Source organism: Numenius arquata, chromosome 11, assembly GCF_964106895.1.
Source record: "Numenius arquata chromosome 11, bNumArq3.hap1.1, whole genome shotgun sequence".
In the NCBI taxonomy this organism is placed as follows: domain Eukaryota; kingdom Metazoa; phylum Chordata; class Aves; order Charadriiformes; family Scolopacidae; genus Numenius; species Numenius arquata.
This window is the reverse complement of record NC_133586.1, coordinates 740,228-762,971: the sequence shown is the minus strand read 5'-3', so window position 1 is coordinate 762,971 and position 22,744 is coordinate 740,228. Positions and strand designations below refer to the sequence as shown.

At 48.5% G+C, this 22,744-nt stretch overlaps 1 protein-coding gene across 2 annotated transcripts; it reads right to left on the bottom strand.

Annotated features, from left to right (window-relative positions):
• Positions 1-433: 433 nt before the first annotated feature.
• On the bottom strand, positions 434-21,515 carry GOLM2 (golgi membrane protein 2). 2 transcript variants are annotated; one of them, XM_074155885.1, is made up of 10 exons: positions 20,890-21,515; positions 14,350-14,404; positions 13,255-13,357; positions 12,141-12,231; positions 11,093-11,237; positions 10,183-10,263; positions 9,735-9,833; positions 8,214-8,387; positions 4,660-4,827; positions 434-507 (listed from the first exon to the last, which is right to left on the bottom strand). In XM_074155885.1, the coding sequence occupies exons 1-10, from the start codon at positions 21,214-21,216 to the stop codon at positions 434-436; spliced, it is 1,317 nt and encodes a 438-aa protein (XP_074011986.1). In that variant the 5' UTR covers positions 21,217-21,515. The 2 variants fall into 2 exon arrangements, with proteins under 2 accessions (XP_074011986.1, XP_074011987.1); XM_074155886.1 differs by lacking the exon at positions 4,660-4,827 and having other exon boundaries at positions 9,735-9,809; positions 20,890-21,390.
• Positions 21,516-22,744: the final 1,229 nt, after the last annotated feature.

Below are 22,744 nucleotides of genomic sequence, written 5' to 3'. Positions count from 1 at the left end.
GGGTTCCTGCTCACAGGGTGTTGCTGTAGAAAAGGAGTCCTTTGGCTGTACATGGTTTCCACGGTCTCTTTGTTACATGAGATACAAACTGTACAAGTTCTCCGGTTTACAAAGGTTTCTAAATTGCAGAAACAATTCAGCCCCTATTTATAGCATCGCTTTTAAATGTAAAGATTATTACAGATAAGGTACAGTCTAAGTAGTTGGCTCGATGTAACACCAGAAATGGAGTTTTGATACAATTTGCAATGGTACAACTATGTACATATGTACAGAACCCCTTCCTTCTGCTCCCGCGCTGACGTGGAGTGCGCTCCTCGCTTCTAATTACCGGCTTCCTTTAAAGTAAGAAGTAAAAATGGTTCAGTTTTGCAGCACGTCAAGTTCCTCAGCCGAGGCCTCTCCCGGTCCCCGTCTCCCGCACGGTCCCTCCTCACAGCACCCCGTCGCTGAAGCGGGCTTTGCCGTAGTCAACCAGGTCGTTCTGCAGTTCTCGCTCCTCATCGTCTGCAATTGAAACACCCACATCACACCTGAGGGGACGCTGCTGGAAAAACCCCACCGACACGTGCTCTCCCAGCCCCCGCTGCTCCCACAGACATCCCCCCCTGGATCGGCCTCGTCTGGGACGGGAGTGAAGTCACCGGGAAAGAGGGAGAACGCGGATGGGCCTGGAATTACAGCTCACCCGTCAGCACTCGGGGGCACCTCCCTCCCGAGGAACTGGGACTTCACACTATTTAACATCCTCGGCTTTACTGCAGCCGCATCTCAGGGGTTTGCTGACTTCAGAGCCTGCAGAACTGGTGACACCTCCTGCTGTCACCTGCGTGTTCCCTTAAAGCTTTCAAACTCCCCCCCTACAATCCCAACTACTTCGACAAGTGACGTTGCCATTTCTTAACCCCTTCTAGAGCCTAGACACGGTAAGGTTTTACAGAACGTTGGGTACCTGACGGGTGGAGCACAGAGAAGTGGGCGTGAGCCCCCCCAGACTAAGGCAATTCCACCCACTTCTCAGACGGGACCTTCCCCCCAAACCGGGCACCCCCTGCTTCTCAGGGAGCGGTTTTCACTAGGGCTGCGGTTGGCTTTGCCGTCAGCGTTTTCACGTACTGTGCTCTCCTGTCTCAGACCGGGGGGTAAAATTTGAAGAGAGACTTTTAAAAACGTCAAAGGCAGCTCTTGACCTTTTCCAGCCTCTTATCAATGGAAATGGAAGGTCTCTCAGGGCTGCTGGAGAATCAACGTTACTCTGAAAGGACTGAAACAAGCCCGTCTAAGCCGGGCTCCCACGTGATGAACACCCAGTGGCCGAGAACCAGGCTCCTGAGCCGCAGAAGAGCCGCGCTGGGGCAGGGAAGGCAGCGGGAGCCGAGGGCAGGGGCGATGCTGCTCCCAAAGGGGCCACGTCCGTCCCAGCTGTGCCAGGTCCATCCTCAGGGGATTTACACCTTGGGCCTTGGCCGGGAGAATGGAGACGTTTCATCCCCTCTTTCAGATCCAGAACGACTGTTTGTCCCCACCGCTCTGCTCTGTCCTGCTGCTTGCCTTCTACTCCCTGGGTTTTGGTTCCTGAGCCTCAGGAAAAATCATAATATTAAAAAAAACCCCACCCAAACTCATGCATCCTCAGTGTAACCATTTCCTGTAGCACACGCAAAAAAATCCACCAAGAAAATGCACATTTGGTATTTTTTTTTTTCAAGTGATGTTTTAAAATACACTGTAATATTCTGCATTCTACCTGCCGTAATTCAGATCTCTCCTGTGTGGGCCCCCCCAGCCGCCTTCTCTCAAAAAAGCCCTAAAACTTCCCTTTGTTTCAGTGAAAGAGCTTTTCCTGCATTTCAGAGCCACATTCCCTTATTTTCAGGAAAGGTGCTTGTTCACTGGAATGGAAAGCACAGGTCCAGTTTACCCAGTCTCTCACTGGGCTGAGCTGCCCGAAGCTCCACGACGCTTTCACAATTATTCCTGACCCTGGGAGGGGGGGTGCCCGACGGGACCCCACTCCCAGCAGCAGCCGGCGGTCACCTCCGACACGTGCTTTTGTTGGGCGAGAAACTACTGACGCAGGACGTGGGTATCGCTGGATTTAATCATCCTCCACCATCCGGCCACCACAGAAAGGGATTTACTGCGGCAGAAGCCAACGACTCTCAAACACCCCCTCGCGTTCCCCGGAGCTGGACCAGAAGCGGGAATGCCGGCCTGGACACTGACGCTCACGAGCCCATCTCCCGAATCCCTGCATTTCCCTCCCATAATTTCAATCGAAGGCCCACACATTTCTAGTGGCAACAGAAAAACATGTTTAATTAAACTGCTCTGTTTGCACATGCCACACGCTTTGTCCCAGCCTGATGCAGAACCATGTGATGTTTTTCTAATCGTTTTTAGACCGAAATTTTTTTTTTTTTCCCTCTTCCCTAACCAATTACAACCATCCCCCCTGCAAGCCCCCCGATTCTGCCCTCTCCTACCCTGCAAACAAACTCCTGTGAAGATTAAAGCGGACACTTTTCTGAAATGCTACTTCTGGGAGTCCCACGTGCCACCTGATGACACGTCTCAAATCACCTCAACAAGCCGTTCGTGGACAACGCAACAAAGGGCTCAGAAAATGCCACTTAAGGTAGTAACACGCGCTGCTGAAACTGTTCTTCTTTAAAAGGTTTCTGAAAGAATCTTTACTACCAGATATGAAACCCATGGTGTCTACAGGGGCATACGGAGGGGCTGGTCAGAGAGAACTTTCACCAAGCCCAAATTTAAAGCCACCAGAGCAGTGAAGGGACAGGTTCTACACCTAAGCAGGGAACAGCTTTATGAGGCCACTTTCAGCTACAGCTCTTATTTTTTTCCAATTCCCCCAATATTTTTCAAGTATTATTCAAAAAAGCCATAGAGATCGTGCTTATAACTTTTCCACCACTTACTGCTGTATCGTACCCACCCTTCTGTAAGGGGCACAGAGGGATGCTGCGCATGTTACTGATATCACAGCAGACATCAGTGATGTCAACTCCTGCTGCCTAAAGCCATCGGTGTCCCTGTAAAGGCCACCACAGCAGCGTGTTCGTGCCCATAAGCAACGCAGCCGGGAGGTACCAGGAGAGCTGGGTATGGTGGGAACACGGCTGGGGCAGCCCTTGTCCTCCCACCTCCCGGGGGTCTGTGGGGACAGAGCAGCCCGAAGGCTGGGCAAGGCAAACGGCAGAATTTAGCACAGAGTCACTAAAGTGACGTGGCCTCGGTTAAAACTTCGGTAACCGCATCCTGAGCCCATCTGGTGAAGGAACATCGTGGTGAGGAGCCAGGCATCACCCCCTGTTACTGCGGGGAACGGAACATGGAAAAACATGAAAACCACAACCCACAAACCGCCTGGGTGCGCAGGACACCCCACACCTCCCTGTCCATTACAAGGTCAGAGCCACCAGGAGCAGATCTCCCGCGTCCCCAGCACAGCGGGGGCAGAAGCAGCTCCATGTCCCCTTCTACCCTCCCTTGGAACTGGCTTCTACAAGCAAATTACAACCCCCTAATAACGCACCCGGGAACAGGCGTTACCGATCCAGAGTGACTGAAACCTGCTGCTGGTTTCGAGCAAAAGTGTAACAGAACAGGCCCCGTCTTCAGGAGCAGGCACAGCGTTCCCATTTCTATCAGTAAGTTAATTAATTGCCCCAGGGTTCTGATCCACACTTTTCTTCCGCTTGTTCATGAGTTTCAAACCACCAGCCCAGCCCCCAAAATGCTGACACTGCACAGTTAGGTGCGTGCCCACAGAAATCACTTGCTTTTTATCCGCTTTTCCCATTAATTATGCTTGGATACCAATTAGATATGTCTGAAAAACTACCAGCTGAAACCCTTGCGTTATGAGGATGAAAATCTGGGGGTCTGGGGAAGTTAAATCATGGCTGGGTTTGGGTTTTTTTCCCACTTTTATTTTGCACTTTCCTTAATTGGCAATACTATGTATGTTCACACACACACCTTCACCCTGCAGCCATGCAAGCCTTTCACAAAACGCTACGGAACAGGGAGATGGAGGGTGCTGGGAGACAGCCCGCCAGAGAGGCGGTGGGGGGACGCGCCGGGCACATGCAGAGGGAGGGGGGGACATGCACACCCAGCGTCAGGGCAGCACCGCAGCCGCGAGGTGTGAGGTTTGTTAGCGAGGAAACCAGCGCCTGTTGAATCTGTGTAGGATGCAGGAAAATCACGCTTGGGATGGCTGAGTGAGAGCTGGCCCGTCCCACCAGAGTTCTGTCGGACGGGACACGAGCAGCGCTCAAACACCAGCAGTTCTGTACCCGAGAACTGCTTTAGCGATGGCAAAGGCCACATCCCAGTGAGACAGACACCAGCCTGGGGGGGTCAGACAAAGCCATTGCTGAAATTTGGAGTGATTTTCCCAGCAGAAACCACATGCACGACCGAAATGGGGTATCAACATCCTCTCCCTGAAGACTGCTGTGACGTTGCTTTCAGTTGGAGAGGAAACCGAATTGTGAGATTGCCTAAAGCTTATTTGTTCTCTCTGGGAAATTTTTGATGGGCTACAAATATCGAGGCTTTACACAAATTCAACAAGTAAACTCAGCGTGGATTTTATTACAATGGGATGGAGATAAGGCCCAAGCTCACCTTGGACGTCTTCTTCTCCACCATCACCATCCTCTTCCTCATTGTAAGCCAGCTCGGCCTGTTTGTCTGCCTCGTACTCACCCACGTTACCATCATCCCCATTATAATCCGCCAGTTTAGAACCCTGCTGCGGATCAACAGGGGATTCATTCTCATCAAAGAACCGGCCTGTGAAGTAGGCAAAGGAGTCAGTCAGAAGCAGAGAGGACAGAAACAGGAAGATTCCGCCCCAAAGCAGGCGCAGAGTCGGGTTCTGGAGCGGTTCAGCGGGAGGAGGAAGGGGGTGGGAGGGAGAGGGCTAGAGCAGGGGGGGACAACAGGACTCAGGGGACACCTCGTGCCAGAGGGACAGACGTGGCCATTCAGCACCTGGGGCTTGTGAAATCGCACTGTTCTAAGCTTCACTCCTTGGGGGAAAAGAGCCAGAGGAAGCACCTGAACAAAAAGCTCCATCTTTGGTTACCTACAAACACCAATTAAAGCTTTCTTAAAGTGCTGAAGAGCACACGGAGGAAGGTTTTGTATCCCAGCTTTCTTCTGAGGACTGGCATTTCCCCAGGCACACCAGAGCAATGTATTGCTGACTCAGCAGAGCGTGTACCACTGTCAGGGGTAAAGCTCTAGCAGAGACCTGCCCTGCGTCTCTCAATGGGTATTTTTAACTACCTAATTAATTTGGCTTTTCACTCAGGTTTCCTACTAAGATTTAACAGTTTTCAAAATGTTCTGAACCCAGTATTTTTGTCTCCCAGCAAAGAATTAAGAATAGTTGCAGATACTGAGACAACGCACGGGAAACCCGAGATGAGCTGGAACTCTGAAAGGACCAGAGAGTCGGGCAGGCAGAGAGTGAGGGATTAATGGCGGGGTGTCCAGTCGGGAGCTGGGGTTTGATGGGGTACAGGGAGATCTGCTCAAGTCCAGCACAGCTCACTCTGCTCGCCCATCACTTAAAGAATGCAACATTGAGTCTGCAGGGGATACGGGTCTGGAGGGATTAGGTGTAAATGAAAAAAATAGGATTAAAGTGCAATACAGTCCTTAGGGACTGGGAACGCACTGAGAAAACCAGTCTGCCCGGGCAGGTGGTATTACTCGCAGTGGAGGCAATTAGAGAGAGGGAAAGCTGGAGAACAGGATTTCAACAGTGGGATTAAAAAGGAGGTTGGGGTTACAACGGACAGATGTAAAAATGAAATTATTTCTTAAAACAGTAAGAATTATGATGTGGCAGTATGGAAACATGAGGACAGAACCAGTAACAGAGTGCTTCTCTGGACGGGGAGGGAAAGCAGAGGAATCACATCTAGGGCAGCTCAAACAGACAGAAACAGAAGTTTCAGTTAATTTCATAAAATAAGCAAGAAGAAACTATGATCTGTTTAGAAATCAGAAGTTTAGTACATTATCCATTCTCTATTCAGCTCTAGTTGAGTAATCCTTGCTATTATTGGTTGTATTTTTGGACACTGCATTCTATATAAAAAGCAGACAGAACTGTACAATTCACACATGTTAAATATAAATCAAGCTCTGGAAAGACAATTGAATGCACTCAACTTACAGAGAAAACCCAGCCTGCATGTATGCCAGAAATACTGTGGCAAACAAGTACTGAATAAATTTAAGGAGACAGAAGGAAAGGTTAAAATATTAGGAAGGGGTGCTCAGAAACACGGCAAGCCCCCCCCCGGGGCTGGCAGCCGGGGCTCGTGTACAGCCCAGCCCTGGCGAGCTGGATGCCAGCCCAGCTCCGGGACGTGGCTGCTCCTTCACTGCGGGGGCTTCGCTCCCCTGGAAGTGCTCCGTGGTTTAGCTCACGGGAGGGGAGCCTGGGCACACAAACCTCAACCAGCCCGCTCTGGGCTCGGCAGCGCTGGCAGGAGCCAGGGGTGCAAGGTGCTGGCAGCAGGTATTTCCTGCAGAGCGCCAGGAGAACACCAACACTCTGTGCACTCACCAACACCCTCACAGAGGCACGTGTAACGGCCTGGGGGTGCCAAGACCTCAGGCTACACCAGAACAGGAGTCGCTGACAGCTGGAGCCAGCATCCATCGCTTTCTGAGATAGCCAGGATCTGGAATGCTGAGACACTGCGGGTCCCTCAGCTCACCCCAGACACCAGCCAGTGTCCCTAGCGCAGGAATTACACCGACAGATTCTTTGAGGAATATGTTGTCACGGAGCACAAAGGGTTAGTGACAGCATGGGATGCCCCATAAGGGTTTCTCTCCCCTGAATTCCTTCCAGCTTCCCATCATCTCCCCCTGACACCTGAAGCCAGAGGACGGCCTCGCAAGCCCCAGGTAAAGCAGAGTTACTTACTCCATCCTACTATCCTATTTGCTGCTCCTGTCAACACATCCCAGAAACAAACCTCACTGCAAACACCTGTCAGTGACTAACATCCACGGCCAACCGCATCCTTTCTGACTGAACCGCTCACTTGCCACTTGTCACTTACTCTGGGGGTCACTCGGCCTCAACTGCAGACCCTTTTTACGTGTACAAACATCTCTCTCGCTGAAAGCACATCTCACGCAGCGTTCACCAGCCGGCAGGCAAAACCCCCAGCGGTGCCAAGCGCAGGGTGCGTCTCTGCAAACCTCACAGAAGCCTTTCACCTAAAGCTGTGGGTGATACCTCCGCTTGGAATATTCTTCCCTCAAAGTTGTGCGCCCACCAAACAGCAAGTCATTCCCGACAGGTCTCAAATCATCTGCCTACGACAAAGTCACATTCCTGCTTTCACTGCCCCTTCCCCAATGCCAAACAATCGGAATTAGTTCTTTCAAAACAACTGGGCTAAGGTACAGCTGGTCGGTGTGCTCTGTGCTGTGCTCAGGAGCGTCTCTGCTGACACCGTAATGAACTTGTTTCCGTGTGGCGTTCCCACAAGCAGACACAATCAAATGCTGGAGGGATAACACTCCCGCTGTCACGGCATCTGCCGCGAGGTGGAGGCACCTCAAACCCCCAGTTTGCAGACAGGCGAGTGTGGATTTGAAGCTCTTCTCCCTGCCTGCCCACTCTGCCCCACCAGACACCACAAATCCATGGTTTGCTCCTCTCGGGAGGCTTCTTCCTTTTCTCCCATGGAAGGGAAAGGTTCTGGAAAACCTCCTCAGGCAGAAGAACAAACTTCTGGCCAATACACAGGTACCACCACAAAGAACCCCTACACAAGGGCTGAATTCTTGCGATATTGTCCAAAACACTGTATTTAAGTCAAGTAACAGCGTGAACTTGTCACCCAGTATCATGTGTGTATCAAAAGTCTTCACTTAATCTATTTCAATGTGTAGTTATTTCCAAAACCATTTTAAATTCCTATAAGCAAATGATTTTTTTTTTAACTGACTGAACATATATATGAAAGATGAGACATCAGGGCATATCTTTTCCCCAGTCACACATTACATTTCTTTCCAGGCTTACTCTCCAGAAGGCCACCCGCTGTAACGGCTCCTATTTCCCCAACAGGCACTTATTCCAGCTAGAATACGAAGTGATAACCTTCATAAATCGAAGTATGCGATATTGGCCAACTTACTTTGCTTCATCTTCTGCAAGTCACTAACTCTGCTCTTTGGAATTTTTATATGGTCCGTTTCAATTTTGTTTTCTTTCTGATTTTCCATATTTTCGTCAAAATTTAAGTGCTGGAGAGAATTTGGGGGGATCTGCTTTGCAATATCGGCGTTTCCATCATTGTCGCTGTGCAAACCTAGAGAGTGAGGAAGCGTGTTCAGTTTTTACGAGGTTCCAAAAGAAGGCTGTCACAAAAGTTAATTCATCACATTTTAATACGGAATTAACCCTAAATTGTTACATTCTTGGCTGATCTTCTGTATGTACTTAAGCGCTTGCTGAAGCCCAGAACAATAGCACGGTTACGTATGTTTTTATCCTCCTGCTGATTCTGCTTTTCCAATCTATTCAGCATCATTATAGATTATTCAAGAGCTGTGGCGTGAGAAGGCTGCAGCAGGTCACAGACGTTACGCTAAAAACACTGAGCAGAATCACGGGGCTACATCACCACGGAACAGAGAAAGCCCTGCTCCCCTTCAAACCCACAGCAACCTTCTGCTGATAAACTCCCAAGTCAACGAAGCGTTTCACTCACTGCCTTTCATGTCTTCTCATTAATAAAAGCCAAAATGAAGGACCACCCCAGAACAATGAAAAGAAACAAACTATTTGAAAGACTTGACATTTGGAAGTAATAAACTCTAAATGCATATACAGACCTGGAACTCACTAATTTTGGTATTCTCATCTGCTTACAGACCCTCTGCAAACGGGGAGAAGTTAAGAAATACTTCTGTTGCCTTTTTTCAAAAGATGGACATAACAATAATGGACATAAAAAACTTCAAGCTGTTTGGTCCTGTCACAAATATACAGAGTACATTATATTTGATAGTTTTTAGCAGGACAGTGTCTGAATATGACCTTTGCTGTGCAGATATAACCTACCCTTCTCTGTCACATTAAAACAAAAAGACACAATCCACAAGCTTTAAATTTAAGTGTATTTTCTATGGATTTGTGTCCTTTCTACCTGAAATTCTTCTAAACCCTTTCACTGCAGCACTTCAGTACTTTTAGTTTTCTCATGTCCTAAACCTGCTGCATGTTACCCTCCAGTGAGCTGTTCTCAGACACAGGAAGGCACTGAGCAAGTGACCCTGGCTAATTAGTACCCCTAAGTAAAGAGTGTTAATTTCAATTACTGTCCTTTGCCAGCAGAGAAATCTCAAAGCACTTCCCTTTGAAACTTCTAACTCTCAAATTTGGCTGAAGTTGGTCAGAAGGCTCAGAAATTATTGGGTGTGGGGGGCACAAAAAGAGCTCACGCAGCCATCAACCCCAGTGCCTCAGGAGGCCAGACCGAGAACACGCTCGGTCTCGGGTTCTGCAGAAACTGATCCTTGGTTTTTCTCTTGTAGGCACATCAAACCCGACGAGGGGCTGCCCAGGTGCATCTATCCTTCCTGATATGGCAGCAGATACTGAAGGGTAAGTTTCCTACAAAATGTTGACTTGTCAGATGCTCTTAAGAACTTACCTGGTGCCAGATTCGGGGCATGGGGCTGTTCAGTTGGGAGATTCATAACAGGCTGATGAACTTCACTTTTAGGAGCTGAAATAAGCGGCTTCTTTAAAGCTAAAATGAAACACATGGACAAAAGCATGAACATGAAGCAAACAGACACTATATACCAGGTCTTCCTCTAACAACCCTGTAAACTTTTTCTTGTTGTTTTCTTGTTTTTAAACCATAGAAGAAAATATAAAATACAAGATCTCTGGGATAAAAAAATACTATAAGCAGCATTCAGTTTTGAAAATTCAAATTCAAAGCACAGTAAAAATTATCAGATTTTCACCCCACTTGAATTTTATTACCATAGACAGATTGTAAAACTTTGCACTCACTATGAAACACACGGGATTCAAACAGAATATATATACCAAAAACCCAAATGTGAAAGTATTAAATTATTTCTCCTAACCGGTAGGAGTATCTTCAGCCTTAGCAGGGTCGTTATCTTCTATCTCAGGCATGCCCGCATCTCCTCCTGGTTTGATTTTCTCTGTAAAACAAGAACAGGATATTCTGCCTTATTAACCTTGAAGTTTGAACAGTGAATTTCCCTCTCATGGAAGGCTCTAAGGCCAGAAGAAAAGTCCTTTATCCACGGGACACATCCCATATTGATAATGTAAGTACAACTCATATATTGTCCTGTCAAAGCCACTGAAGACCCTTTGAAGCAGCGCTCCCAAGGGCGGTGCAACCTCCAGAAGAGGATGGGAGATGGCTGCGCGGCTCTCGGTAGCCGAGTAAGCAGAGCCCATTGCCAGAGCTTGCCGGAACAGACACTGGACTCATACAAGAAGGTGCTGATTCAGCAACAAAGGGAACCCATCTGCCTTTCAGAGAGGCTACAGGGAGGAAGACTGCGAGAGTCACTCGCCAAAAAGCCTCCTGCACAGCTCCGAGTAGCCAAAGGTCCCCACAGTTCTGCTGTCATCCCCAGCTGGAGGCTTCTCCTCACCTCCAGGCACTGCCTCTGTGCAGCCCCTAGCTCTCCAACAGTCCCCAGACTCCTCACAGGAGTGGAGAGGCAACCCCCAGTTCCCAACTGGCCACACAAGGAAGGAGATGCCAAACAAACCAACAAAGTGAACCCAAAACTGTGCAAGAAACTACTTTTGTAACAGGACCCAGAGAAAGGACATGCCCATCTCTAGACACCTGTAAATTCTACCTTGGTACAATCACATGCAGCTAATAAGTTATCCGAGCCAAATAATTCACTGTTCTACTTCAGAGAAAGTCACTATTCCGTATGATGGCAAAGGATAGAACACAACTGGCCCATCATCTATCAGAGATGGCCAAAAAAAAAAAGGAAATACCTTTCCCATTTACAGCATGGTCCGAGGGCTGCTCACTCTTTATTGCATTTTTATCTTCTGCCTCTGGAACAGTCTTAGATATTGCCTGGTCGTCATTGTTGGGACTTACTTCAGTGTCTTTACTGGACTGAATTTTTTGCGTGACCTGTTAGAACAAATTATAAAGAACCAATATTAAGCACATCCTTGAAAATTACAAAACAAATCCCCTCTGATTCAAGATTACTTTGGGTAAGCAGAGTCACATGTATGAATTAGATGATCAGCAAAGCAAACAGCAGCAGGACCTCTCTCTACACAAACCTGAACACTGAGGGCAGGAGATGAGGGTACAGACACTGCACAGAGGATGTAACACACAGCAGGGCTGGGTGACACACTGGCGTCTGGAGCTCTCAAGTGTAATGCAAACAGGTTAAGGCATCATTGGCCTTAAGCCTCAGGTCAGAGACCTTGAAACAATTCTAGATTTTAAGAAAAATCTGACTGAAATCTGCTTCAAGTCTGCCATATTATTTGAAATGTTTGTAAACAGACAAAGCAAGGAAATTAAGTTTTAAGAAGAACAGCTTATTTCAACTGTTTGCAGGAAAGAGGCCCATATTCTCCTGGCAGCTTGTACCTTTTAATTACACCCCTGATACCATTCCAATGCCATTGATTTGCATCACATTAACACCTCGAGGCCTCAGCAGAGATCAGGTTCCCTTTTGCAATAACCTCTGTAAGGTTGTAAGAGCACAGACCCTACCCCGGAGAGCTATAAAGTAATAGCCATTTCAGAGAGAAGAAACCCAACTCCCGGGCAGTGATATCAGGCAGGAAGGCTGCGGGAGAGCAGAGAATCCAGCCTGCTCTTCAAGGCTCATTCACCCATGGAGCCAAACAGCCAGATGTTCTTACACTAACACCCATTTAGGGCTGCTCGGGAAGGTATTTAAAAAAAATTAGGGGAGGAATGTCCAGAGCCTCCATGTAGCTGAAGTTCCAAGTCAAACAGCAGAATTCAGGCTCTTGAATTCAACACAGAAACTTTGCTGCACCTTACCTTTTGTTCCCGCATAATTTGGTCCATTAATTTCTTCATGTTTTCTTCATGTTGCAGTCTCATTTCCTTGATCTGTTGCCCACACTGCAGGCTTGATTAGAAACACATTGTTAGTTACATTTAATTTTATCTGTTGTATCTGCTCTCCCATAAATAAAATAAGGGGGAAGAAAAACAATGAAGTGGCACAAAAAGCCAAACCTGAGCTACAGCTAGAATAGTCTGTCCAAAAAGCCTTGTCCTGGAACGTGTCTGGAGTGGAAATGGACTGAATACAGAAAGAAAGCACAACTGGAAAAAATAGGGACAGAGCAGAAAAACAGTAAAATAAACAGAACGGCCTTGAACGTATTTCCTCTAAAACCTGGAAAGCAACTGAAAAGTCAAGCTTCACACTCCATGTGCCATCAGCACACATTAATTCCGCCGGGAAAGCAACGTGTCTCCCACAGGTGTCACCACAGGAGAGAGACAACTGCCACTACTGGGTACTGCCACCAACTCAAATAACAGGATCCCAGTGACACAGCTCAGTGTCCCACCTTCTCCAACAAGCCACAGCGAGATCAACCCAATTCCACAAAATTCCCGTCTCCCACAAACCCGCAGACACTCGACAGAGCACACGGAGCAAAGAATATCGATTTGTATGTGAAAGCTTCAAATGTTTTCTCAAGTGTTAACCCCTCCTCATTCCACACAACTTCAGAAGCAGTTTTCTCTCTGCTTCTCCATCAGAAACTTCAGAGGCTGAGATCAACTTAAAATCTCAACATTTACAATGGTTTCGACCTCAGCTGAAAAATAAAGTACACATAGAGAGACAGCGACTAACAAGCCTGGCGGCTTACAGAACTGTGCTGACTAAACTCTTCCAAGTATTTGTTAACAAAGATCTCCACGTTATAAAAAGTGCATTGGCTTAAAATGGTCCAATGATGAACAATTCCGGTAAGTCAGATTTTTCTTAGATCGTACCTCAGTTTGGGGAGAGGAGCAGAACATCACAAAAAACCCGAACTTTAAAATCCAGTGACAGCTAAGTCAGAGTCACATCGCAAGTGAGTCCCCTCAAGTCTGAGGGTTAGCAGGAGTAGGACTGTTGAGGACATACCTGTCATACTCCAGTCTCCGTGCGAGGTAAGTGTTGTTCTTCTTGTACTCATGGAGCTGATCTTCCTGGCGAATGAATTCCTGCCGTAACTCTGCTAGTTGTTCTACACCAAAAATCAACACGAATATAGAAATGTAAGAAAAAATGCCCCATGGCAGATACAACTTGCAATATTTCTATATAAGTTAAAAATTTGCTCAAGCTTTATGTTTTTTTCTTCTAGATATAAAGATTTTTAAACTAACTTGACAAAGATGCCAATTTACTCACGTATGCCAGATGTCACTATGAATTTTAGAACAATTCTTCTGATACTGTGCTGAACCCCTAACTTTTTCTTTACGTTTTCATTCAGAAGGCTCACATGATGCTGTTTCACCTGTTGGAAACCTCCTTAATTCCCTGAACGATTCTGTTATCCTGAGTAACACAAAACTACTACTAGGTTACTTTAGGCTCGGTGTTCAAATATTCTACTTCTGCAATAAATGTTCAAAAGAAGGTACCTTCACACTATCCATAAAACCAATACATATTCCTGTCTTCACAAGTAGTTGCTCCAGAAGTTTTTCTCCCTGTTCCTCGGGCTACAAATAATTGTTAGGTTTCTATTAATTTAAGTTGCAACACCCAGATACAGGCAGAAACGCCAAGTGTGTTGTCTGCATGTTCCCATTTCGGCATTAGCTGTTCCAGGCGACTCCAAAACCCACACAGCAGGACCGTAATCACGTCTGTACGTATCAACCTTAAAAAGATGTTTGCTGGACCTTTTCTAACCCAGCAGAAGGATCACAACATCGCTCACCCAAACTGTACCAAATTGCGTATTTGGCCATGAAAACGTTCCTATTGCCCTGGAAGCGGCCGTGCCAGGACAGGGGTTCCTTCTGCAGAGAGCAGAGCAAAGGCTCCGACAGCCGACCCCGCTCTTACCCAGACTAGACCATAAACAAACACAATGACATTCCACATCAGGCCGTGTTCCAGCATCGCTTCATCTCTCATTTCAAACACATTCTCCAGCGCTCGGGCAGCTAAAAACCACACAACTTCACAGTCCGCCAGACCACCTTTTGGCCCTGAATTCCTTACCCTTTAAGCGATGTATGTCTGCCATTTGATACGATACGTTGTTCTGCAGCTTGATCTGAAAGGAGGAGAAGTTGTATAAATACAGGCGATCGGGAGGTGCGAGGGGCGAGAGCGGGAACACAGGGGTGCATTTGTTTTCATTGTAGAGACAATGTACGTAAAGGATTATCAGAATGACGCACACAAAGTTCCTGTAAATACAGGAAATGTATATTTAGTTACCTCCGTGATATCACCAACCTAAACACTATCTTTAGGCTTTGCTAACAAAGACTTACCTTTATTTCCAGAACATATTTCTATCAAAAAAGTAGATTCTGTCAGGACTAAAATAAACACGCTGCATTGTGATACTGCAGGAGGAAACGGGGCATCTCCAATGTCAAAGCCTACGTGTAGGAAAATAAACACCCAGCATCATCAGCTAAAACAATTTTTACCTAATGAATATTTCAAGTAAGTTTTTTATGTGATGCTACCTAATGCTCATAATACGTTTTATTTTTAAGGGAATCTGACACCAGTGGGCTTCCACAACAGCTTCTAATTTGGTATTTTTAGTAAGGAAAAAAATAGCAAGTTACAATAAATAAGAACTGCATGTACACAAAGTCACTAAGGAAAAATGCTTTGTCTTGTTCTTACGTAAAGACATATGTAAAGCCAAAAAAGAGCAGAAACGAAGAGAAAGATGCACGTGGAGAGGATACTGAGAAAGGGTGAGAAAATCCACAACCATCACCAGGCAACACCGATGCTGTAATTACTTCTGTTGTAGTTTCATGATGGATACAGAGGGTCACTCTAGAAAGGGCACTGACAGAGGGCTGTGACTCGCGGCTCCCAAGGTCCGCATTGACCTGGGAACACCAAGGACACCAGCAAACCTCTGCCACGGGGGGGACACAGGGGCTGGTTCAATCCCCACAGGGACGCTGGAGCTCAGTGCCTGAGTCAGTACCTACATCCCCCGTCAAAACAAACAGAAAGGACACATGCCCTTATTTTAAGACTTCCTCCACCCACCTCTACTTTCCCTTTTTTCCAATTATTCATTTCTTTAGAGATGTTTCACGTCATGTTGTTGTTTGTAAAAGGCTCTCAGCCTCTGGACTGTGACTCAATGTGTCTGTCCCATATGGGTTGAGACAGGCTTTTCTAACTTTAGGAAGCACGGCCATGGGAGAACTGCTGAAATCGTGATTTTCTGCAGAACAGCATGTACACGGGGGCATGCATCCAACTGCTCTGCTCGCATCCCGGAGTGCTCCTGGAGAGCGTGCTCTGTGCCAGGCGGCAGCATCCCAGCTCATCCCCAGCAGCGACAGAGACACGGGCAGCGCTGGCACCAAACCCTGTCCCGGCCAGGGCCACCAGCCAAAAGGGTTTCTGCAGGCACACCCAGCCACTTCCCAGGGCTTTTCCCAAAAAAGCCAGTGGCAGATGATGCAATCTTTTGGGAACCTGAGATCGCTGACCACATTGCTCTGAAATAGGATATAAAACAAAGATACAAAGCACCCAACAGGGACTCTTGAGGAGCAGGTTAGAGCCAGGCATTTGTGAAAGGGTTCCACGTGTGCTCTGTCCCCCAAAGAGGTTTAAGGCAGCCTGTTACAGGGTGCCCAAAGAACAATACTCAGGCAAGTGAAAGCCCGGGCTGGACTTGCCCTGCTTTATCCCAAAAGCCGGAGTAACCCCTGCAGTGGGGACTTGCACAGAAGCACAAAACGGAAGTCACCGCCAAGAATTTCTACTCGACCAGGCGCCCAGCCCGTCAGCTCTCCATCGACAGACACCGGGGAACAGGCAAAAAGTGATTTGTTGATTGTTACTGAAAAAGTATCTTTCCCTATTTTACAAAGCCACTGGCAATAATGACCACATTTTTCCTGTCTTTCACTCTAATGCAGTTCTTTCTCTGAACCCACTAAGTCTACAACCAAAGGAGATCTTGGAAAGTAGCGGGTTCTGTTTTCAAACCTTCAGCTATCAGAATTCCGAATCCATAAAGCCTTCCTGCTGGCTTCTGCTCACCCTGTAACGCATCCGACTGGTGAGGGGCTGGGGGAGGGCTGCCTGTCTGTTACCGGGAGCTGGAGTTGCAGACAGCATCAGTTTTATCACACAATCTTTCATTTTGGCAATTTTGAGTTTCAGAGAAAAGTGACAGAATGTATATCCAAAACAGCTCAGCTGACAGCAAATGTCCCTCATCTGAAGGATAGAAAGAAATGAAGCTTTTTTATGATTCATGGGATCTGTTCCACCTACACATGCGAAAAACCACACTCCACAAACCATGGCGCGAGTCCAGTTCTTTCTGAGCTGTGTCTTCCTTGAGCCCAGACTTATTTGTACTGTTCCTGTTTCCCACTGGCTTCTCAGATCCTTCCCAAAGCAGCTGGGATGGATAAAAGAAATTCTCTGTAACCCAACAAGCTGTGCCCAGGAAAAAAACATCAAAAATCCCGTGCCTGCGGGAGCTACGTTCATGCAAGGCAGCCGTGCAGCGCTGGCTGAATTGTGGAAGGTCTTGTCATACAATGGAAGGCACTGTAAGGAAAAGAGCTATAAATGCTGGAGCTTATCTCTGTGGCAGGACAGCACTCAGGTGGGACTGCTTTCCGATGAAAGAAGCGGTAAATTGTAAACGTCCATTTCCCTGTGAGTCATTGCTTTATTGACTAAGAACACCCTCTGAACCGCCTGTGGGATCACCCCGAGCCGGTGTCCGTGCTCCTCTGTGCCGCTTCCCAGCCTGGGCACTCCCAGCACTTCGCTGGGCACGTGCAGGAACAGCCCGGGGAAGGGATTAACAGTCTGTTTGCACAGAGGTCTATGTGCCACAATCCCATCACCTTTCTACTGCTGTCAACCGCCTTTTCCAAATACGCAGAGCTGTCAGCAAACAGCCAGCACAGCGTTGGAGATGACATTGTGATCATTGGGAACAGGCAGCAAGACTGGAAGATGCTCTCAACATCACTGCTGTAAAGCTGCAGCTTTGCAAACTGGGGAGCTATCAAGGAGTCTGGGCAACAAAGAACATACCCAGCTGCTCCTGGGGATGGTTTACCAAACAGTTGCATCCTAGGAAGCCCCATTTCTAGGCATCAGCTAAGGGCAAGGCCATATCACGCCCTGGCATGGCCAGCAGTGGCTCTGGAGCAAGAGAGGCACGTTCTGGGAGCTGCAACACCGCACCCAGAGCCACCAGCCCTGACACGCTGGACGGCTGCCATCTGGATGTTCTCCACCACAGACGCCTGCCATTCAATCATTTTAGTGTGCTTATTGCAAAGGGACGTGTAAAGCTATGAAAAAAAAACCATCAGCACCATAGAATTCAGAGTGAAATACTCAGGAAATTAGTGCTGACTCTGCATGTATCGCCTCCCCAGCGCTGGGCAACCACCACCCCCAGGCCACCTCCCAGAAAGTGGTCCCAAGGAGAACTTCTCTAGTTTGTTCCAAGGTCCAGCAGACCCTCATGAGCTCATCAAGATGACCACAGGGTCATAGGAGAGAATTTCCAAAATTGCCAAGAACCCATGGTTTTGGGTTTGTAGGTTTTTTTGTTTTGTTTTGTTTTTTTTTTTAAACACAAGAGACCAGGTCACGCTCCTACACTTGCTCCTCAGAGCACACGATATCGTGGTGGGATGAGGGTCTGGGCTCCACTACAGGTATCACCGAGCCCGGAGGAAGCTGCCAGCAGAAATTCAAGTCACCTCAGCACCGGGGAAACGCACATTTGATTTACACCACCACAAGGCAAAGAGTCCCTTACGAAGACAAAGGGGCATAAAGCAGAACTGACCCCACGACAACCACCAGAGCGGCACCTTTCAAACGAGCTTTTTATGAAACAAGCCTGGATCTCCTGCAGTCACTCCATACCCCCAGAATTACCGGTGTTGGTGTTCTATTACAGCTCCTGCACGGCACAAGTGGAGCAAGATCACTGGTAAAAAACAGTTTGCTCAAAGAAGATCCTCGCCAAATTTCATTTTGAGAGGGAAAAAAATTATCAGTCAAGCCTTTTTGGTCAGACACTTTATGCCTACTACTCACTATTTTTTTAAAAATGTATCTTTACCCTCTAAAACAGAGCTTCATTCTCTACTCTCTAAAGTACAGTCACTTAAAGGGTTTTTTTTTAGAAAAAAATAGGATTGTTGCCACTGAAAGCATGACAGTAGCTCACGTGGGAGGAGAAGAGAAAGGGACAGTGAGTGATTATTGCTAAAACATCCCGCTATTCTTGCCTGTTAAGGCACACGGAACATTTTCAGCACAAGAAGAGAGGATATTCAAAAGCTACCAGCTCACATGACCTTAAATGGCAGCTTCTGGAACAAAGGAGGACGATACCGAGCACATACTGCAGCACGCATCCAATTAACGTTAACATTAATTTGGAAGGTTTACTAGTCCCATTTTCCCTGCTCTGCCCTGTGAGACACCAGGCTCCGAGAGCACCCACAGCCTGGCAGAGCTGCGGAGAACAGCTAATGGTCAGCAGCAGCTGCAGCCCAACAGCACCCAGGTTTGTGCCCTGGGCAACAAAGAGGGCTCTGGCTTCCAGGAACCTTGGCGAGACACCCTGCCTGAGCACTTGCATTCTCTCTCCTGGCGTCCTACAGTAAAACATCACGGATTTCCAAAAAAATACAAGTTTCTTGTATTACAAGCAAGCCTTGCCATGCAAGCCAGTAACTGACAGCACCAGCGGGTCTTACACCTGGAAATCAGTTACAATAATGCATGAAACAAGTTCAGTGCGCTACGAACACAGAACCAACTTCACCTCCCTACAGAACAGCCACACTACAAACACCCGCCAGCGTTACTTCCCTTCAGCATCCCCAGCCACCCCTCCAGCAGCGTGCAGGCAGTTTCAGTGCAGTTATCAGCCTTTGGCAGACTCCCTCCCCTAATTCCAGCCCCGAATTTCACTGTCCCAGCAGCCTGAGACAGGACGATCCAGCCCGGTGCCGTGGCTGACCACCTCCTGGCTTTTCAAGCTCCTACCACCCTTGGATGCTTGCTATTAGTGCGGAGGGCAATGGGCAAGTAAAACTATTTGCCCTCTATTTGTATGTAAAAGTTCAATTAAAATAAAAAACAAACAAACAACAACCCACCAAAGAAAACCAAAACAAAAACCTCAACAGCTTAGAAATCTACGAGTTTTCTGTCTCGTACATCTTCGTTAAAACCTAACTGCTTTGAGTTCAGCTTCTCTTACTCATCAGACTTAACTGTCTTGAGACCTGTAGAGAATATTTACTTGTAAATCAAATTAGATTTTATAGTAGCACAATATTTTTAACCACAACAGTGTCAGTTGCATTTATTTCCAGTGGAGAGCACCAGTACCCACCATTACAGACCTAATCAGGCTTTTTATCCCAATCTCAGAAAAAACTAAGAAATTAAAAAATCATGTTTGCTGAACAAACAAATGGCTTAATTTTAATGGTTCAGCAGGAAATAAAATATAACTTTAATACAAACTAAATCAATTTGAAGGAAGCTGTAATTCTGTAATGAGACATGTACACATTCAGTTTTTCTGTGACAATTAAATGCATTTTCTTATTCTGCTCATCAAATGTGGGATGTGAAAGGGCCAGAAAAACAAACTCAGCCAGTAATAAGCTTAAGTGTGATATTTCCAGAAATCCTACTGTGTTAAACAGTGTTCAATTAGCAGAATTATGAGCTGCATGCAAATAAGAGTACACGCCACCACACACCACTGAGTAAAAGAACTTGTCTGCTTAACTCCTTTGTGAGGAGCTGCCCGTGATGATGATGATCAAAGAGGAACAGTGAAAGTTGATGCATTCGCTCATTTTCCCTTCCACAACAACAGCAATCCCCAGGCCACCTCCACATCAAAGGGCAAGCTGAATTTTCTATTAGCTTGTCTCTTCCCAGCTGATGAAAATGACACCTTATGTCTGCAGCAAGAACTTCTGGTTTGGGTTTTTTTTCAGGAATATTCTGGCCACGTAAGCCCCAGCCCCTGCTGTGCAGGGCATTCGGAGACAAGCCCCAGGGCGCTGCACCCCAGCGTTAAGACTTGTTTCTTTTCCCTTCAGGCCGAACAAACTGTAGTTTTAAGGCTGTGCACAGCTTTTTGCCTGATCACAAAAGATCAAATAAGCTCAGCAGAGGAAAAAAGCTCAAAAAAAAAAAAAAATTAAAAATAGCCGTCTGGAAAACGGTGAGCTCTCGGCGTTTCCTTGTTAGCAGAGACACTGCCCTTGCTGGACGTTTGCAGCCCTTTTCTGGGGTGCCCGCAGAACCCCGGCCCTGCTGCAACGGCTCCACAGCACCACAGCCCCAGACAACGCTGCCTCCGGGGCTTATTTCACCACCAGGGCGGGCTGCAGACGCTGCCGGGCCACCGGCCACCACCGGGCGGGAGCCATCGCTGCCCCTCCAGCAGAACGGCCCCGCAGGACACCGGCGGACCGCCCTCCCCCCCCGCGCCGAGCCCGGGCCCGGCTGTCCCCTCCGCTTTACCTTGCTGTCCTCGCACTTCTTCACCTGGCCGTCCCGGGCCTGCAGCTGGCTGCTCAGCTGGCTGTAGTCGGCCTCCTTCTGCTCCAGCTGCTTCTTGTGGGAGTCCACCTTACCCATCAGGTCCGAGTTCCTCTTCTCCAGGCGGCCCCGGGCCACCTCGGTGCGCTTGGCCTGGCTCTGCAGCTCGGCCAGCTCCTCCTGCAGCAGGGCCTGGCGGGACGAGGCGTTCCAGCAGTTGAAGGCGAGGATGGCGATCACCACCAGCAGCGCCACGAAGACGAGGGAAGGCAGACGGCCGCCCCTCCGGTTGGCCCCGAAGCCCACCATGGGGGAGGCTTCACCCGCTCACCGCCTCCGCCCGCGCCTGAGAGGGGAGAAGCAGGGTCGGGAGTGTGGGGGGAAAGGCTGCTCAGGGCACCTGGCTGCCCCGTGGGGCCGGGCGCATCCCCGGCGGCGGCGAGTCCTAAGAGAGAGGAGACGAGAGAAGAGAGCGGGCTGCGCGGGGAGGAGCGGGGCGAGGGGGGGGCGAGGGGAGGCCGGGCGGAGGCCGGGCGGGGGCCGGGCTCTGCCCGCGCTGCCGTGGCCGCCCCGCGGGGAGGGACAGGCCGCACCGCCCACCTCGCCGGCCGGCAGCGCGCCCGGCCGCCCCGCCCCTTCCGCTCCCGCCTCTCGCGAGACCTGCACGGGGAGATCTCGCGAGACCTCAGCCTCCCGCCGCTCGCCGGCGCCATTTTCTGCGGGGCCCCGGGGAGTGGGGCGGTGCGGCGCGGGCGGGTCGGTGCCTGGGGGGGGGGTGGGTTTGCACCGGCGGTGACACACATGGACTCACAGATTCGCCCTCGTCCCCGGTGGCCCCGGGACGCCAAAGGGGCGGGCTGGGCCGGGCCGGGCCGAAATAACGGGCGGTTGGGGAGGAGAGGCGGAGTAGCACACCCAGGACTTCTCCTGAAAGGTGTTTTCCTGAGGAAGCACAGCATAGCTTCGGAATGATGTGGGGAAAGTAGTGCTTTGTTTCATGAAATACACGGGTAAAGCATCGATTCTTAATCAGACTGCTTCACAAGCCATTAGTCTCTTCTGGCTGTGGCACATATGCCTCTCAGGGGTGAGAGCTGGGCTGAAGCAGCTGGTGGCCAGGCTCGGCCGTGGTGGGATCACAGCAGCAGGGCCCAGGCACGCACCTGGGCTGTTCATGCCCATGGATGATACAAACCTTACCTCCCAACTGACAAAATAACATTGGGAGGATGTGAGAGAAACACGGATCAGTTTTCCTCCTAAAAGGAGGAAAAAGAGCAACATTTAAGAAATGAAATATAAACTACATTCCGTTCCTGAAGTACAGCACATACGTACATCCCTTTCTCTTTTCCACCTGATCCTATACTATACTTGCATCCCAATATTTGCATTTTGGCACTTTTAATTGCTGCTACACTGGTAGCCAGTTAATTTGCCAGTCTGCTTTCTGCAGATGGCGGTGTAGATTCACATTCTAAATGTGGTCTTGCAACTTCTACTTCGCTGTGCAGGTGGGCAGTGACAGGGGTTTCGTCCGCTGTGTTAGGCTTGTTCTCTCTGGATGCACTTACTCTGTGCAAACCTGAGCACCGCCGGGAGAAAGGAAATGTTTGTCTAAATAATGTAAATACAATATAAACATAACAAAGGTGAGCTCAGAACTGCACCTGGATTTCCTACACGTTGATTTCTTACCAGCCTGTAAAAGCCTGCTCAGGAATCTCCCTTCACGTGGTGCTCAGAGGAGTTTCCCTCTCTCCTGTTTCAGCCGTTTGGGGGCGGGGGGGTGGGAGCCCCCAGCTCCATTGCTGGCAGCAAAGTCTCCATCCCACCA

Bases quoted from the DNA above. Each gene is read 5' to 3' on its own strand.
- GOLM2 (XM_074155885.1), bottom strand. From the start codon at position 21,216: ATGGTGGGCTTCGGGGCCAACCGGAGGGGCGGCCGTCTGCCTTCCCTC. The intron at 14,405-20,889 runs GTAAAGCGGAGG...TCCTCCTTTCAG, and splicing joins AGAAGTGCGAGGACAGCAAG to ATCAAGCTGCAGAACAACGT. The intron at 508-4,659 runs GTGAGCTTGGGC...TTTCAATTGCAG, and splicing joins TGGAGAAGAAGACGTCCAAG to ACGATGAGGAGCGAGAACTG.